The 19,953-nt window shown below is 47.4% G+C and overlaps 1 protein-coding gene across 1 annotated transcript in view; it reads right to left on the bottom strand.

Annotated features, from left to right (window-relative positions):
* KSR2 (kinase suppressor of ras 2) overlaps positions 1 to 19,953 on the bottom strand; it is a 426,223-nt gene that overhangs the window by 238,966 nt on the left and 167,304 nt on the right. The window contains exon 4 of the mRNA XM_062182370.1: positions 6,848 to 7,361. Within this exon, the coding sequence (XP_062038354.1) occupies positions 6,848 to 7,361 (514 nt within the window). The remainder of the gene's footprint in view (positions 1 to 6,847; positions 7,362 to 19,953) is intronic.

Below are 19,953 nucleotides of genomic sequence, written 5' to 3' on the forward strand. Positions count from 1 at the left end.
GGGTTAGGTATATACGAAACAGAAGAGAATTTTGTACTTTGACCTGGATCCCACCCCCAAGATCGCATTATATGTGAGCAAATATTCCAAATTCTGAAAAAAAAAATCCAAACTCAAAACACCTCTGGTACCAAGCACTTTGGATAAGGGATTCTCAACTTGCAATAATAATGACCTCTCCCATTTACCATAAGGATCAACTACCCTAAAAAAAGGTGGAGTAGCAGGCCCACTGAATTCAACAGCTGTTAGCTCACTTTGTTCCGTGAGCTTACAGAGTTATTTCCTCTGTGGATCCACATGTTCTGGACCCAGGACCCACCACATCTGTCACAGGGCTACAGGCTCCTAATGCCCTGCCATCCACACGACATCTCCCACCCCAGGGAAGAACAGGAAGCTGATGCCCAAGATAAGTCTGATGTGAGCTGCTCTGCGGTTTCAACCGAGAACGCAGCTCGTAGAGCATCTGCGATCTAGCAGGGAAGTTCGCTAACTCAGCCAGTGAGAGGGAAAGGCCAGAGAAAGCAAGCCCTGGCCATTGGGCCACTCACGGACGTCCATCATGGGAGCTGGGGCTACAACTCTGCTAGGTTCTTCTCTCTGCTTCCAAATCTACTTTGCCTCTAGTCCACCTAATGCTGTTCATCTCATGCTTTTACATGATGTCATGTTTTCTCAAACTAGAATTCAGGGCCTGGAATTTAGGAGAGGGACAATAGGTCAACACAGAATGGAAAACTAGAGCTCGAACAGAACTTCTTAAGCTGGATAATAACACTACTTCACAAAAACATCGCCTACATTTCACAAGAAGTCATTATGAGCCATATTATATATAATACATGTATTTATATTACTCTGTAAATTATACAAGCCTGGGAGTCTAGAGTGGTGTTACTCTTATAACCAGGCCTGTCGCCTGCAGGGCCCCTGGGAGCTACGCTGATGGAGCTGTGACAGGAGCTGCTGCCCCTTCAGCCAGGATGTTCCTGTAGCTGATGATGTGAGGCTCAGAACCTTGTGCCTGACTGTACCTGAACTAGGACGTGGCAGCAGGCTGCAGTGGGGCTGGGGTGGGGGACGAGCCCCAGAGGATGCACGGAAGAAATGCCCAATGCTGCCTTTGTCCTCCTAGGGCAAGCTGAGGCCAAAAGCGTCTGGATGTCCGTGTGGGCCTCAGAGCAAATGCTGATGAGCTCGGCAGAAGGCTTCCCATTTTAATGGCTACACTGTGACCCACAGACTCATCACCCCACTGCTGTCCTCATAAATCCGTTAGTGCTTGCTGCAATATTAGCCCAAGGATCTGTAGATATATGCCAGTGAGTGTAAGTGCTCCCATATAATTAGTTCACTACAAGAGACAAAAAGATCCCTCCTGAAATCTTATTTACATAATGAATGTGTTTAAGCAAAGCTTGTTTTTGTACAAGCAATACAGCCTGGGCCACGCAGGAAATCTGAATTCACTGGAATGAATGCAATGAGGGTTGTGTGTAGATTTGAGGACACTTCCAAAAGTTCAGGAAAACATGGAAGGGTGGATAAGTTTATTTTGGCACAAAAGTTTTTAATTCATGTACTTTTTATAATATGCACTTTCCATGAAGTTTTTTTTTTTTATTTAAGAGACAGAAATCTTTTATCAGTTGGTTATTTCCTCAAATGCCTACAAGAGTTGGGGATGGGAAAGACTGAAGCCAGGAGCCGGTAACTCCATCGTGGGTGGCAGGGACTCAAGTACAGCAGCCAACACCTGCTACCTCTCAGGGTAAGCCGGAATCAGGAACAGAACCAGGACCCATCCCCAGGTACTCTGATATGGGAGATAGGCATCCCAAGCAATGCCGTAACTGTGGCACCAAATGCCCGTTCCACCATGAACTTTTCAGACTCCACATATGTATGGATTTCAAAATTTCTTGCACAAAAGTAAAGTCATCTTTTAATTCCGTTTCCCACAAACTTTTTAAAGTTCCCTGGTATAAAGAACACACGTGCTGTGGCTCTGATCCAGCCTAGTGCTCTGCTCACAGCCCTGCAGAAGGTTCTGACACACCTGTCCCAGAGGTGAGCAGGTACTCGGGACTCACTCACCTACAGCACAGAGGTCTCAAAGCACCACGGACCATTCTAGATGTCTAAGAGGTGTCAGTGGTGAGAAGGTGGCACTCGTATTTATGCAAGACTAAGGCAGCAGGTCACATTAGTGACCGTCAATGGTATGGCTGTAACCATGAAGGAAGGGAGCCAGAGATATTACACACGCACGCCCCAACAGGAATAGATGTGAGCAGAGATTCACAGGGTACTAACAGCAGTCACAGTGGTTCTTCAGGGAAAGGCGAAGGCAGAATGTCACCCTTCATCGCCTACATTTTATATCACTTGTGTTTTCAAAATAAAAGTGTATTTGGGTATTACTTCTGTAATTAAAATTTAAATTGAAAATCACTTTTAAAAAGGTAATTCTCCCTTACAATATTTACAATTGAATTGCTTTTTAATACGGAGCTTCTCCTAGCCATTGAAAATGTGATGTAGGAGCTGGCTGCTGTGGTGCAGTGGGTTAAGACACTGCGGGAGACACCCACATCCCTTATCAGAGTGCCTGGCTTCAAGTCTCACCTCCGCCTCTGCGCCACCTCCCTGCTAACAGACACCCTGGGAGGAAGCAGGGGATGGCTCAAGTACTTGGGTCCTTTCCACACAAGGGAGACATGGATGGCGTTCCTGGCTCCTGGATTTGGCCTGGCCCCGTCAGACTGTTGCAGGTATTTGAGGAGTGAACCAGTAGATGGAAGCTCACTCTCGTGCTTGCTCGCTCACTTGCTCTCCTTCTCTCCCTCTCTGCCTTTCAAATAAATAAAAATGTAATAAATACATCTAAAATATGACTCAGTTTACAGAAATGCCATGTTTCTGTCAGATCTTCAGACAAGAAAGAGCGGGTGGCTTATGTCATTGTATCATGGGAAGACAAAGGGGGGATCTCAAGGCACACAAATCACTGCACATATACGAACCGTTGGAGGTTCCATACCCCCAACAGCGTGCCCGTGGAAGTGGTGCAGGGGGTCAGGCTGCCACGTGTGATGCCGGTACCCCATACCAGAGCGCCGGTTTGAGCCCAGCTGCTCCACTTCCAATCCAGCTCGCTGCTAAAGCACCTGGGAAAGCAGCAGAAGACGGTCAAAGTGCTTGGGCTCTTGCCACCACATAGGAGACCCTGATGGAATTGCTGGCTTTGAGAAACCTTTGTGAACCAACCCAGCCCAAGCTGTTGCAGCCATTTGGGGAGTGAACCAGTAGACAGAAGATTTCTCTCTTTCTCTCAATCTCTCTCTCTCACACACATACACACACACTCACTCTCATTGTGTCACTCTGTCTTTCAAATAAATAAAAGTAAATTTTAACAACCAAAAAGGTCAAAATGACCAGAACCCCAGGATAGCTTCCTAATTTTCTAAACTATTAATCATAAGGAATCAGTGACTGTGACCACAAAACCCGGGGGAAACAGATTGACAAGAATATTGGAAAGAGTCTTGAAACTCCCATGTCTGTGCCTACCTCTACCCAGAAGATTCTGTCCGGAGATCCATGTTAATGTTTCTCAACCTTTTTTTTTTTTTTTTTTTTTTGGGGGGGGGGTGGGCCCATGTAGGAACTTTCTAGATTTTTTTCACACCACAGATACACCACATCCCTGTAAGCACTGTATCTCTTATGGGGGTGGGAAGAAGGGACACCAACTATTGTAAAAGTCAAGATTTTCATCATACCTCCTCTAAAAGCCAAGTTTTGCCCCCCAGGACAAAACTGGAGATTGCTCCAGGTGCTTATGGCCAGCCCACTACATCTGCAGGTTCCATACAAACAGATGCAACCAACCAGGGAACAAAAACAACTTCTGTTAATGTGTCTGCACTGAACATGTAGAGACTTCTTTCCTTGTCCTGATCCCCTATGCAACACAGTATAGCAACCATTTACATTAGTATTGTTGCACCAGGTACTCTAAGTCATCTAGAGATCATGCAAAGTACACAAGAGGATGTGTGGAGACGGTAGGCAAATCCAACACTGTTTTAAACAAGCGACTTGAGTAGCCATAGATTTTGGTATCCACAGGCACCCCAGAAGCAATCTTCCAAGGACCAAAGGATAATTATGTGTGTGCAGAGAAAATGGGAGGACCAGATGTATCTTCCACTTTCTTCATCCTGTTTCCTAAGTGGGTTCAGCTTCCCACGATAACCAAACATTACCTTCACCGGGGAAGAGTGCACAGAGCCGTTAAGGAAGGAAGGAAGTAAACGGTTCTCAGAGGATGAACACGAAGCAGGAGAAACGGTTTTGATTAAGACTCAACCCAGCAGCTCTGACACAGCCCATCGTCCAGGCTACAAGGCTCACAGCAGAGACGAGAGCCATGTTGCAGCTCCTCAGTTCTTGTTTTCCTGCCATGCTCCCATGAGATCCTCTTGGAGGACGAGACTGAAACCCATCTGGCGAAGACCACCACAGGTGTGCCCGAGAGTGCCAAGGACAGAAGGTTTCAGGCAGCCTTCCTCCGACCCAAGACCTCGCAAGGTGCATGATCCTTGAAAGCCCATGGGAACCAACTGTTCTGAGAGAGGCTGGTCCTGCTCAGAGACATCTGTGACTTCTGAAACCACACTTCATCCTGCGGGGAGGAACTAAAGGTGGACTGGGGACTGCTGACGTAGCAGCCTGTATCCAGCAAAACCACTGGGAGCAAGAGGAGATCAACACGGAGGAGACACAGCTGAAGCCTGAATGTTCCGGAATTACCTGACTGCATATTCTCAAACCCTCTCTCCAGTTACTCCCCGATAAGGTGCATCCTAGAATCAAGTCTTTCCAGTCCTCAGAGTTAAAGAAAAGGGAAGTGAAAAACAGAGCAAGAAAGAAAGGAAAGAGGGAGAGAAGAAAGAAGAGAGGGAAGAGGAAAAGAGAGAGGGAGGGACGGAAAAAAGGACACCTATAAAAGGGGTCTTCAAAAAGTCCATGGAAAGCACATGTTATGAAGTAACTATGCATGGATTTACTTTTTCTAAAAATTGCTCCCAAGTAAATTTGACTTCTAATTCTGTTTTCCACTAACTCTTGAAGTACCCCCATGTTATGTGTGTGCACACACACCTGAAACAAGCTTCACAAAACACCACTAACACTCACCTTTACACAGGCAACGTGTGTTCCAATATACTCCAGCCTAAGCTCACGTATTTCACTTTTTAAATGCTGGTCACAGCCGTTCAGATGATGCCCCCATTCACGAATGGGCCATGACCTCAGATTTTATAACACAAATGTATTCCAACCCCTGTGATCCCCCAGATGAGAAAGATAAGACTCAGATTAAATCCGGGGTCACAAGGCTATTTCCTGGCAGAAACAGGCCGAAGGAAGACCACAGGTAATTGTTGGCTGTTATTAGTGTGATAATTGGAATTCAACTTGCCCCTGCTTCCCCTGCCCGCACTGCCAGGGTACCACTGCCTGTCCTGGACTTCTTTTTAATGTTCAAAAGCCCAGGCACCTGATGCTGTGTTGACTCTGGTCCCAGGGCACAGTCCCAATCCAGTGGAAGCTACGGCAGGGCTTTGGGAAGGGATCAGATTGTATTTGGGCATTTGGGTGGGGCCTCCACCATTGACTCCCAGTGGCTTTGATTTGGGGAAACTAGGCAGGAAGATTAGCTAGGCGTGGTTGGGCCACCCAGAAAGCCTGAACCAACAAGACCTGCCCAATCTTGAACTGCAAACCTCCAGAACCATGAGCCAAAATAAACCTCTTTTCTAGATAGGAATTTCATTGTAGTAGTGAAAAATGAATACACTATGGCTTTCATAAAAACCATGCAAAACAAACCCAGCGTGGACCAGAAAACTGTGACTTCCACTTTAGCCTCTGGGGTCCCCAACACGCATTCTATGGGCAGTCTTGAAAGAGTTCATCAGAAAACGTGTACTGTGAAAAAACTATGCATGGATTTCAAAGGTGGTTTGCACCAAAATAAACTTCTCATTTAGCTCCATTTTCCCACAGACTTCTTGAAGTCCCCTCATGTTAGCTGAGTTCCATAGAGCAGCGTGAATGGCTTTCACAGAGTCTGTCTCCCACTTAAATCCCTGTGGGGTCTCAGAAGGGAGGACCACTCTGTACCCCTGGCTTCCAACAGTGCTCAGCAAACCCCAGTCTGTGGGGGAAGCTGGCCAGAAAGCTGTTTTATCACCAAGTTCTGCTGCCACACAGCCAGGCCTGGGTTTCACCTTCTCTCTGTGGCTGCCTTTCTGCTCCAAGGGCAGCGCTGAGTCACCGTCAAGGAGGCTGCATGGCCGACGAACCCTACAGCCTTCTCTGTCTGCCCTCTGCCCTATCGGATCCTGCCAGGCTCTGCAGTCACTGTAGTAAAGCAGACACAGCATCATACATGTGTGCACGTGTGCATTTGGAGGTGCACGCGTCAGCAGCACTGTGTACACTCACACTGCTCTGCCACCACCACCACCCGCCCCCAGAACTCCTTCATAACCCCAAACTGCAACTCCACACTATTCAATGGCAACTCCCCGTTCTCCACCCACTCCCTCAGCTCCTGCTAACCACTGTGCTTCTGTCTCTGCGGATCTGACATGGCCACTTCTGAGAAATTCCCTTCCATTCCTTTTCTTAGAACCCTCAGGAAAAGGCGACCTGGCTTACACTGGAGTCAAGACACACAGATCCATCCTCGGGGCTCCTGGGGCCCCCAGGCGGTCCCTTCCAGCCCCGGGCTGCCCTGCCCCCAGGCACCACCCACTGCACTCACTTGGGCGTGTGGGCCTCATCCACGCGGTGACCCAGCTGGAACTCGTGGGATTTGCTCCGATGCAGGGCTGTGAACCCCGGGATCAAGTGGATCAGCTTTCGGGAGGAGGGTGGCGGGGTCCCCGGCGGCTTCAGCTTGTTCTTCCTCCTCATGGGCGGCGTGCCAGGTGGGGTCACGGTGGTGACGATATTGGGCGTGCAAGGCGGGGTGCGGACTGCGTGCCTCTGCCGCGGTGACGGGGGCAGGGAACGGTGGCCTGACTCCAGTGGCGGTGGCGGGCACAGGCCTGGGTAGGCGTCCACAGTGAGCCTGTCCACATGGGTGTAGACGGGTGCCCCCGGTGTGGGGCTGGTGTGACAGTAGTGCTGGACACACTTGGATGGGACCCTGGGGCTCTGGGAAAGATGGGTGCGGATCCACGGGGTGGGCTCGGGGGGGCACACGGGATTGTTCTCCTTGCCCGTCTCTGTGGTGGGCCACTGGATGGTCCAGTCTTGTTTGGAAAGGTTTCCTCCTGCATTGGAATAAAGGAATGGAGAGACGATGGGTAATCAGGTGAGTTGTACCTGGGCACCATTACATCAGATGCATGTCATCCCATGTGCATCTTACACCATATATCTACCCCACTAAGTGCACGCTGCATTGTATATTCACCATATATACACTACATCATCCACTCACCCCATTGAAGGCATATTATATCACATGTACATTAGACTATATGCACCCTTACGTCATATGTACATTACAACATAAGCATCTCACATCAAAGATACATTGCATCATATGCATATCATATGCACATTACAGCATACATGTGTTATACTATAAGCACATTATACTATATGCATGTGTCACTACATGTACATTACCTTACATACACATTATACCCTATACACGTTACATGACACACATGACATCATATACATTTTACAGCATCTGCACATCATACCATATACACATTACATTATAAGCTTATTTACATGAATTCAGTCACATCCACTTGACCCCTCAAAAAAAAGAGTGAAATCCCTTCATTAGCCCCCATTCAAAATTCTTGACTTCCACTGGCCTATGTCTGGGAAACCCACAATTCAAATGCCTTGAAAAGCAAAGGAGTGAATCCCCACCTCTGGCACTTCAAAAGGTCCCAGTTCCAACATTCTGGAGGTGATTTAAAGGATTTTCCAGGATAATATTCCCATATGTGGTGATTTTAATACTTAACCCCATTTGAGATTCATAAACTCTGCACAAGTCAAGCTCCCCTTGGTCCCCCGTGACCACTTACTTGGCCACTGATCTACCTTACCATGTGCTCACTCATGCATTCACCCACAAACATTTGCTCAAAGCTGACCATATGCAAAGCAGTGCTCTTGGAAAAGGCACAGCAGGAACCCGCAGACAAGGCTCTGGCCTCCTGGACTTGTCTCCTGCCAAAGCAGAGACACAACAGACAAGCAGACAATCGCACTGGGAACAGAAGTCTACACAATGGAGCAATAAGCCCAGTATGGGCTGAACAGACTGTGGTCCAACCAACCATGGAATACAGCTCAGCCATAAGAAGGCATGAGGCAGAACACCCAAGGCAACTAGGGCGAATCCGCGGGGAATGAGGCTGAGTAGAAAAGGCAGATCCCCAAGGGTTGCCCAAGTTGTAACTCCACACATGCATTTTTTTGAGATACATCATTTTAAGGATGGACACATTGCTGGAGGTCAGGGGTTAGGGATTGTGGACAAGTGGAGAAGGAGGAGGGTGGATGTAGCTACAAAACAGCAACTCTGGGAATCCCTACCATCCAGTAATTTGATTGTGGTGGTGGATACATGAATTTACACAGGTGATAAAATTACATAGAACTAGATATACCGTGGGTACAAGAAAAACTGGGGAAATCGGAATAAGACCAGGGGATGGTATCACCGTCAAGTGTCTTGTGCTGTTGTACTATTGTTTTGCAAAATGTTACCACTGTGGGAAACTTGATAAAGCTTACCTGGGATCACTCTGTATTACTTTTTTGAAAAGCACACAGAGAAACACAAAGATCATCATTCACTGGTCCACCTCCCAGAAGTCCACAACAGCCAGGGCTGAGCCAGGCCAAACCCAGGAGTTGGGAACCCAATCCTGTTCTCCCACATGGGTGGGAAAATGCTCTAAGCACTGATTTCGTTCTTTGTCATCTGCCTTTTTTATGGTTTATAATGGGACTGTTTTATATCTCCTGCTTAATTTTTTATCTTGGTACACAAAAGGCAATTTTGATGTCCATTGTGTGGATAAAGAAGCAAATTCAAAGGGCCAGAGTTAGGGTGTAACAGGTAAAGCCACTGCCTGTGAAGCTGGCATCATGGATGAGCACCAGTTTGAGTCCTGGATGCTCCACTTCTGATCCAGCTCCCTGCTAACATGCCTGGGAAAGCAGCAGAGGATGGCCCAAGTCCTTGGGCCCCTGCACCCATGTGGGTGACCCAGAAGTTCCTGGCTCCTGGCTTCAACATGGCCCAGCACCAGCCCACCAGCCATGTGACCCTCTGGACAGTGACCCAGTGGATGGAAGATTTCTCTGTATATCTCTCTCTCTCCCTTCTCCCCCCACCCCAATCTCATAATTCTCTCAAAGTAAAGAATTAAATCTTGAAAGAAAGAATGAAACAGGGAAGGGGAGGTGAGAGGAGGGGAGGGGAGGGGAGGGGAGGAAGAAGTTAATTCAGAGATGAAGATGGCCCAAGGTTATCATTAACAAAAGTGATAACTGGCAGCCAGGACTGAAGTCCAGCAGCTTGGCTACCCTCAAAACCAGGACATACAGAGAGCTAGCGTTTGCATTTGCCAAAGACCACGAACCAGCACAGATCGAAACAGGAAGGATGCTGAAGCAAGGGTCTCCCTTTTCGCTCCTTCCAGACTTGTGGGAACATCCTACCGAAGCCACCATCATGATGGTATCTACTCTGCAGTATTTATAGTGCACATTAACCCAGTGATGGAGGGGCTCAGTTCTGGAGTCGGGTGACATGAGCTCCAAACCCAGCTCCCCCGCTTCCTGGCCGTGCGAACTGGGGCACTCCTCTAACCTCTCCAAGTCTCAGTTTTCTCTTCTGTGAAATAGGATGGTAATAAGACAGACCTCAGGGACCAGGATGAGGACCAAATGGGAAGACGCAAGTAACTGTCTTAGCAGAGCTCCTGGTATGCAGCAGGCACTCTATAAATGTCAGCAACTCTCACTGTAATTCTCAACACTGTGGTGATACATCCGCATCTGCTACGTAGAGACTGGGTGTGAGAGCTGTGCATGGGCCCCCTTTGCACAGCAGGGAGGCTGAAGAACTCCAAGAGCCGGAGGCAGAGCAGGGCCAAGACCAGATCAGCTCCTCCTCCCCACAGCAAGCTCTGCATTGATGTATTTGCCCAAGCAATACAAGCCCATGGTCAAATTAGCCTAAGTAAAACATGTTTAAGAAAGTCAATCTATTTATATTAAGCAATCTCAACCACTTGCTGCAACACAAGGCTACAGAGGAAGAAATCTGGGGTTGGGAACCACAAGGATCTGGCTCAAATGCTGGTTCTGGAGCAGGCACTTGGCACAGTGGTTAAAATGCAACATGCATCCTGCATCCTATATCCGTGTGCCTGGGTTCAAATCCTGGCTCTTTTTCTGCTTCCGGTCTCCCGTGTGGGTGGCAGTGATCCAACCACTTGAGCCATCACCTGCTGCCTCCCAGGGTCTCTGCATCAACTGGTAGCTGAGCCAGGACTCAAACCCAGGGATTCTGATATGGGACGTAGGCATCCCAAGTGGCATCTTAAACACTGAGCCAGCACCCTCTCTAAGAAGTCATTCTTTAGCCTGAGTGCACTGGTCTTGAAATTCTGAAACCTGAGCTAAGACAGCACCAGGCTCATGGTGGATTTTGTATTTACAAAGACACAACACAGCTCAGTCCAGCTCTCCTCCTGTCTCTTCTCCCAGCCCATCCCAGAACCTCCAAAGCAGATAGCCCATGACCCTGAAGTACACACAGGCCAAGAAGGAGAGGTCCTGAGCACATCACCCACCGCCTGATGCCCTCGGAAGGACGAGTGATGCCCCTGCATTTGGAAGATGTGCTTCATGAACCAAAGGAAGAATTCCTTCTCATAAAAAAGCATCAAGCAAGAAAGCAGGCATTTGTATCCTGCACAGGTGACCCTACCCTCTGCGATGTGATGGCTGGGAATAAACCTGTCCCTACCCTAGCTCGTGGTGCCTTTGTTACAGCAGCCCCCAAAACGCACACAGTCCTCAACATCTGCTGAAGACTCACTGAGCAATCATCACATGAATGAGAGCACTCGGAGGGCTTGTGCCTGTGTCAGTGGTGGTGGATTTAGTGCTCCTCTTACCGGTCCTGTTAGGCAGGTGTTATCAATCAGCCTCCCTAACTAGAAAACCTGCAACCCGAAATGCTCCAAAACCCGAAATTTCCTGAGTGCCGACATGAAGTCACAAATGGAAAATTCCATTCTGATCTCCTGTGACAGGTAGCAGTCAAATGCAAGTACACTAGAAACACTGTGTAAAATTAACTTCAGCTGATGCAAATCAGGTGTATTAGCAACATAAGTGAATTTTGCAATTAGACTTGGGTCCCGACCCCAAGATACCTCACTGTACCTATGCAAATATTCCAAAATGAAAACATGCCTGACACACACCCTTCCAAAGCATTACATCGAAGGGATACTCGATGTGTATCGGATAAGTCGTAGCATTTGACTCAGCCCCCAGAGTTCCCCTTCCCCTTTGATCTCATGGTGTCCTGCATCTGAGCCAGCTCTCACCACACCCCACAAAATACAGTTCCTCCGAGGGGACACGGACACACACACACACACACACACACTGCATCAGGTTCAATTAAGTACTGATTTGCCTCCAAGTTTCTCTTCCTTCCTTCAAGTTTGTCCAAGTCTGAGAGAGGAGAGAAAAGCTCCAGTCCCTGCCAAATTCCCTCCCCCAGGAAATCCGCTTCCCCTCCACCCCTACATTTCAAAAACAGAAGTTTGAGGATGAAGGAGCAAAAGAGCCTCATTTCATTATCCAAATTGCCAGCTGCAAAACCGACAGGACTGCGGCTTCCCTCTGCCACGGCTTCAGAAGCGTTCCACGGATGGGCGGTGTTATATCATCTCTCCCCCTCTCTCTTTTGATCCTCTGTTTAATAAAGTCTCAGGGAAAAAGGTAATTTTTCAATTTAAATAGGGAAGGTGTGGTAGCAAGAGGCCCTGGGGGTTATTAATCGTCACCCTTGGTATCTTGTCATCCGCTTCTGGAAAATCATTTTATTTCAAGTCTTGAGATGGGCGGGGAGAGGGGAATAGGTTTTAAGAAATGAAAGGTCTGAGGGTTGATTAAAGGCACTTCAAGGTTTGGGGTTTTCTTTTGACATTCTCTGATAAGGGACTAGGAGAAATACAAGCGATTCCCGGGGGAGAAAATGATTTTGGAAAGTCTAGGCAAGTGTCTGACTTCTTTGTCCCTTCCCATTAAAACTGTATAAACAGCAAACGTGGGGCTTAGGATTTGTCGGAACTTCTGCGCCAGCTCAGAACGCATATTTCCTTTAGCCCTTACAGAGGCAGAGTGGAAGAGAACCAACCATTTTCAGCATCACCGCCACTTGTAACATTTGTGAATATTTCAAAGCATTTGTCAGTTGAATCCTCATAACTTTTTGGCAAGATGCAAAACTGTTAGATGCTAGTTGGAAAGATTAGACTGCAGCCAGAGGTAGAATAAAACACAGTTTTCAGGTTAATCCTAATAACTTTAGACATTGGTTAAAAATATTCAACTGGAGTTATGAGTGAAGCAAATAATAATAGCAACTAACAATATATTAACAATAACAGCAATCATTATTACAGGTTGAGGGCCTAGTATCCAAAATGCATGGGAATGGAAATGTTTCTTTCTTTTTTGTATTTTGGAACATCTGGCATTTACACAATGAGATTTTTTTTTTTTTTTGACAGGCAGAGTGGACAGTGAGAGAGAGACAGAGAGAAAGGTCTTCCTTTTGCCGTTGGTTCACCCTCCAATGGCCGCCGCGGTAGGCGCGCTGCGGCCGGCGCACCGCGCTGATCCGATGGCAGGAGCCAGGTGCTTCTCCTGGTCTCCCATGGGGTGCAGGGCCCAAGGACCTGGGCCATCCTCCACTGCACTCCCTGGCCACAGCAGACAGCTGGCCTGGAAGAGGGGCAACCGGGACAGGATCGGTGCCCCGACTGGGACTAGAACCCGGTGTGCCGGCGCCGCAAGGCGGAGGAGGATTAGCCTAGTGAGCCGCGGCACCGGCCTACAATGAGATTTTTTTTTAAGATTTTTTTCTTTTAATTTTATTCACAAGGCAGAGTTAAAGAGAGATAGAGACAGAGAGAGATCTTCCATCTGCTAGTTCACTCCCCAAATGGCTGCAATGGCCAGAGCTGGGCTGATCCAAAGCCAGGAGCCAAGAGCTTCTTCCAGGTCCCCCACGTGGATGCAGGGGCCCAACAACTTGGGCCATCTTCCACTGCTTTCCAGGCCATTAACAGAGAACTGGATGGGAAGTAGAGCAGTTGGGACTCAAATCAGCACCCATATGGGATACTGGCACTGCAGGCCAGGGGTTTAACCCACTGTGCCACAGTGCCAGCGGCAACAATGAGATTTCTTGGGAATGAGATCCAAGTCTGAACTCGATGCTCTTGTCTCATATACACCCTGTTCACACATTCTAAGTGGTTTTATACAACATTACAACATTTTTAGGGCACCTGAATTTTGGTTTCAACCTACTAGGTGTGGAATTTTCCACTTGCAACATCCTGTTTGTGCTCAGGAAGTTTTGAATTTTGGAGTATTTTGGATTTCAGATTTTTGGATTAGGAATGTTCAACCTGTCTTGCTAATAACAGCATTGCTTACTGGGCACTTGTGATGTGCCCAATACAATTCTAAGTACTCAGAATGCTTCATCTCAAGCTATCTTCACAAGAACCCAAGATGAAAATTCTATTGTCTCCATGTCAGAATGGGGGAAACAAAGGGTTATGTGAGAGACTGAGATGGCCAAGACACACAGCTAGTAAGTGGTAGACCAGGGTGTCCAGTCCAGATCTGCACCCCTGACCATCAAGGCCTTCTCCAGGACCTCCTTCCCCCTCAGGAATGAGATATCTGATCATAGCCTTTGAAGGGTTGAGCCATTCCACCCAGGTCAGCACCTAGGACAGCTCCCGACTCTTCAAAAGTCAGGCAACCGCTTAGCCAAGATCTCAGACAGTGGAACCTGAAATCCAGGAAGAATGTTTGAGTTTCTAAATTATAATGCTTGGAGAAAAAAGGGAACCACATGAGAAAAAAATGAAAAACCACTCAATTGCCGATGAAACTCAACACTGGCAAGACTCTCCAAGACCTTATTAAATCAGTTGGCATCCAGCTAAAATCATAGGTCCTTATGGGCATCATTTCCACCCTAGCATGTCCCCAAGTGGAACCAAACACAAAGCTAACTCCTGTCTGTGAGGTCACCTGGGAGGGGGACATGACAGAGGGCAGGGACACAGATGCAATCATGCCTCCCAGGTCTTGCTTGCCAAGACATTTGCCATTTTGTTACCTACCAGCAGAACTGGCAGGATTAACCTTCAGTCACTAACTTTAGGGTTGCTTTTCTGTTCTTACCAAGCTCTTCTTTAAACTGAAACTCATGTTAACCATGTTAGAGTATGAAACTCAATGGCACTACTTTGAGAGTGTTTTTGCATGACTCCTACCTCTACCAAGCTCCAAAACGTTTCCATCATGCCACAGAGCAAACCCATGCCCACCCGCAGTCATTCCTCAGTCCCCTTCCAGCCCCTGGCAACCCCTGACCTGCTTTTCATCTCGATGGATCTGCCCATTCTGCATACTCCCTAGCAATGGAGTCCGACACTCCACCTGGCTTCCTCCACTAGGCACAATGCGTCAAGGTCCACCCATACACGCAGCAGCCCTTCATTCCTGTTTATAGCTGAGTGATACACACAGGGTTCTTTAAAAAAGCTCGTGAAAAAAATACAATTAAAAGACATGTTCATTTTGGCATTTTGAAATCCATGCATAGCTTTTTCAATAATATGCATTTCAACAAATTTTTGAAGATCCCACCCACATGTGCATGGATTTTAACTAAAAATGTTTGGTCTTAATGTATAAATTATGCTGCTTTAATAAGTATTTAACACATGGATCAATTCTGGACTACTCGTAAGTTAAAGCCACCATGACAGATGATACTGTTTGTGTAGTCTTTCCCCCTTGATCTGTGGGGAACACAGCCCAAGGCCCTCAGTAGATGCCTGAAGCCACAGAAGAACAGAATTCTGTCACGAAGCACTTAACACATACTGCGACTGTAAGGTTTGCAGCTTGAGGTGCGACCACAAAGCTAGCATTATTTTTTTCCTTCTTGAGGATTTCATGGATAGACTATGCATTCTTACTGTGGATCTTAGTAACTCCATATACAGTTTTTTCTTTCCTTATTGAGAACTTTCACCTTTTCAATTAAAGGCAGCACCTGACGGTCTCTTTGGCATATCCAAAATGCCAGCATCACTACTCTTGGGCATTGGGGCTGCTGTTATTTAAAAGAAGGGTTACCTGGACACGCGCTCTGTGATAACTCAATAGCTGATCTATGATAATCAAGACAGCTACTAAGTGACGGCCAGGTGGGGAGCTTATGAAGCACTGGATACAGGACAAAGAGATGGTGTGAGACCTCACGCTACTCAGAAAGGCATGGAATTGAAAGCTCATAGCTTATTCTGAAATCGTCCATTTAATAATTTTGACCTGAGTAACTGAAGTCACGGCATGCGAGAGTGTAGATAATGGACTACTGCCATGCCACCTGTCTGGAATTCAGGCCACAAATTAGAAGGCTAGGTCCTGCCAGGCCCCAACTCCCATGTGCGCCCCGGGCTGCCCTCAATAGATAAAATCTTGAGAAATGAAGGCCAGATGACCAGAGGAACAGGACACACAGGAAGATGTCCTTATTGAGACCCCGCCTCCCTGACTCTACACCCTCAGAGACACAGCTCCCCGACCCCCACAGAAATCTGGGCTGCCCACAGGGAGGAGGAGGCGACACGTTGGGGAGGTCCCTCTGGCACAGGCCATTCCACAGATGCTGTAGAACAAAGTGCACACCTGGAGAGGCCACATCAGGGAAGCATGATCTCTGAGCCCTCCCCTGCCCCTGACTCCAGAACTCTCAGTGGCTCTCTCACGCTGCCCTCCTTGAGTGACAGGCAGAATATTGGTTTTATAATCTCCTGTGTCGGCAAATTCAAGAGAGCTGAGAGCAGCAGCGGACGACTTCGTGAGCCGCAAAGCACCCATTTTTATCTCCAGACAACTGACTCGGGCAGCAGCTTTTCCAAATCCCTTTGTCTTTCCCTTCGTGTGTAGACTCAGGGGGGCCCGCATCTGCTCTGATTTCCCTCTCCGTAGACATGGCTTGTCAAGTTTTCATAGCCCGGAGAGCCAGGCAGCAAATTTGTTCAGCTTATTCCTGTGGTCTGAACCCAGAGGAGAGAGACAGTATGGGTCCTTCCAGGAGCAAGGTGTAGAATAAGCAATATCATCCTTCTTAGCCCCTCTTCGCGCAGGCAGACCTCCCATGGGCAATGGGGGCTTTCCCAAGGTATCTCGATGTCCTACCTGATGATGTGACACCCTGCCAAGGGACACAGAACCCAGCAGGGTCTGCATTAGTCACACGCTCTGATCCCAGCTCCCCCACTTATTAGCTATGTGGCCCAGGGTCAACTGCTTCACCTCCCTGAACTTCAGTCTGTCCAACTCATAGGGAATAACAAAAGTGCCCGTTTTTAGAGCTGCTTAGAGAATTAATGGGAAGGAAGGACCGAGCAGCCAGCCTGCAGCTGTCGCTGATGTGCTGCTGGTGGTTAGTAGCAATTCTGTCCCCTTCCCCTGGGAGAACTTACACCTGCGTCTTTTGATTAGACACCTACTTACATACCAAACACTCCAGTTTGAAGACTGACAGCTTCCCCATTCAACAGAGCTCACATTCACCCCTGGATTACAAAGGTTTAGCATGAAAAAAAGTTATACAGTCCACCAATCATTTTATAAGGACTGCATGTTGAAACGGTCATATGTTGGAAGTACTGGGTTGTAAAATCTGTTGTAAAGATAATGTCGTTCCTACAAAGGTTAAACACAGAACTGCCATGTGATCCAGCAATTCGATTCTATATAAGGTCCATGAAATCTTGTGGTCTGGCACAGCCAAGGCAACCACAGGTGGGACTTGAAATTCAGTAAATCTACAGCACGCTAATTTTTAAGTTGATAATGTTGTATGGCCTGCAAATGATGTTCTGAACATCCAAATGACCCTTGCCAAAAAAAATGTTCTCCATCTCAGGGACCAAAAAGAAGTGGCAAGCAGGGACTCAGGGAGTGACTTGTGACCAACATTCACAGCAGCTCAAAGACGGAAACAGTCCAAGTCCTTCAACATCTGGATGGCCACAAAATGTGGTTTAGCCATACAATGGACTACTACTCAAACTGGAAAACGGCAGAAGTTCAGATACATGCTACAGCAGGGATGAACCTCGAAAACTGTGTGCTAAATGAAATAAGCCAGAGAAGAACCAATATTGTATATTTCCCCTTCCATAAGGTACGTGGAACAGGCTAATTGATGAGGACAAAAGGCAAACTGGTGGTCACCAGGGACCCTCACTGTAGTGTTTCTGGTTGGTATGGGAGGAGACGAATATGGTGATGATTATACAACATCCTGTATGTAATGCCAATGAAGAGTACATTTAAAAACAGTTAATTATAGGGTCAGAGCTGTGGCATAGTGGGTAAAGCCGCTGCCTGCAGTGTTGGCATTCCATATGGCCGTCGGTTCAAGTCCTGGCTCTTCTAGTTTCAACGCAGCTCTCTGCTATAGCTTGGGAAAGCAGTAGAAGATGGCCCAAGTCCTTGGGCAACTGCACCCACATGGAAGACCTGAGGGAAGCTCCTGGCTCCTGGCTCCTGGCTTCGGATCAGCACAGCTCCAGCCATTGCGGCCATCTGGGGAGTGAACTAATGGATGGAAGACCGACCCCTCCCTCCCTCCCTCCCTCCCTCCCTCCCTCTCCCTCTCTCTCTCTCTCTGCCTTGGCCTCTCTGCAACTCTGCCTTTCAAATAAATAAATAAATCTTTTTTAAAAAGCAGTTAACCATGGTCAATTTTATGTTTTACATATATATATATATATATATATATATAAAATAGCAATGAAAAATAAGTGTTCTTTTTTAATGTGATCATTAGAAAGATGAAAATTGTATCCATGGTTCACATGATCTTTCTCTTAGAAAAATTAGGATATTTCCAAAAGTTCATGGAAGGAGTGCGCATTTGGCCTAGTAGCTAAGACACTATTTAGGATCCCCACAGCCCATACTGGAGTGCCTGGGTTGGAGTCCTGGCTCCATGCGCAATGCCAGTTTTCCTGCTAATACATGACCTGGGAGGCAGCAGGTGATGGCTGAAGGGCTTGGGCCACTGGTTCACATGTGAGAGACCTGGATTAAGTTCCTGGCTCCTGGCTTCCACCTTTGCCCAGCCCCAGCCACTGTGGGTGTTCAGGAATTGGTGAATATGAGCTCTCTCTGTCTCTATCTTTCTCTCTCTCTCTGTCTCTCAAGTAAATAAGAAAAATTCATAGAAAATGGAACTAAAAGACAAGTTTATTTTTGTGCAAAATATTGGGAAATGCAAGCATAGTTTTTTTCATAATATGTATTTGTATTATGAACTTTTTGAAGAGCCCTCATATGCATGGATTTCAAAAAATTTTTGTCCCCAAAATAAACTTATATTTTCATTCAACTTTCCACAAGCTTTTTGAAGTACTTTATATAATGTCAAGTGCAGATTAGAAAGAGAGGCAGTAAGCCAAGAATCACACCTTAACTGGTCAGTACACTGGCTAGTTACAAGGTCACCAGGAGCTGCAGGTGTGAGAAGCTTCCTGGAGGAGCAACACTTGAGCTGGGGTCTGCAGGATGAGGAGCTAATTAGAGGGGGAACCAGAGGCAGCATGTCCACAGATGTGGCCCATGGGGAGGAAGAGTACAGGCGACGGACAGCAGGGATGCAGAGCAGAGGACCACTGCAGGCCAAGGCGGGAGCTGGAGAGTTACCAGCGGACAGGGCCACCTGGAAGCTCTTGGCACTGGTGACCACGCCCACGGCATGGGCTGGCCTGGCCATGCCTTCAACTAGACCGTGAACTCCCACAGGTCATGGACTGTGTTCTGAGTCCTCCCATCTCCTCACACCATCTGAGACCCTGGCACAAGGTGGCCCAAATAAATCTTTCTGAGCTTGACCTAGAGAAGGCAAACTCAAGTGGGTGCCACCAGCTACTGCCCCTTCCCTGGCACCCTGGCCACTGGAGCCCAAGACCATGCTGACGATGCCTCCAAAGGTTATTTCTCAAAGAAGGGGCTGCTGTGCCCAGAGACAAAGAATAGATGCAAAATTCAAAACATCCCTCCAGGTCTAAACAAGAACTAAACCTTTTAAACTGATAAAAAGCATAGACTGAGGTGGAATTAAGCGTATCCAGATATCTAGCAATACAGATGCAACCCTAGCTACTCATGCTAAAGGGCAATTTGATACTGGGGAGATAAGGCCCCAGACTTGGGTAGTTCCACTAATGCAAAGATTTGAATGAGTCCCCAAAAAGCTCTTGTTCTGGAAACTTAATCATCGGACCCATATGTTGACGATATTTGAAGGTAGAGCCTGGGGGCGGGTTATTAGGGTTAGATGAGGTAATAAGGATGGGTCATTGGTGGCCTTAGAAGAAGAAGGGAGACCATAATAATGGCCCTGCCCTGTCTCATCATGGGATGACCTCCACCACACTATATGCAGCAAGAAGACCCTCCCAGGAAACACAGCAGGAGTCAGTGCCTTGCTCTTGGACATCCCAGCCCTCCGAACTGCAACCAGAA

Source organism: Lepus europaeus, chromosome 23, assembly GCF_033115175.1.
Source record: "Lepus europaeus isolate LE1 chromosome 23, mLepTim1.pri, whole genome shotgun sequence".
Classification (NCBI taxonomy): Eukaryota; Metazoa; Chordata; class Mammalia; order Lagomorpha; family Leporidae; genus Lepus; species Lepus europaeus.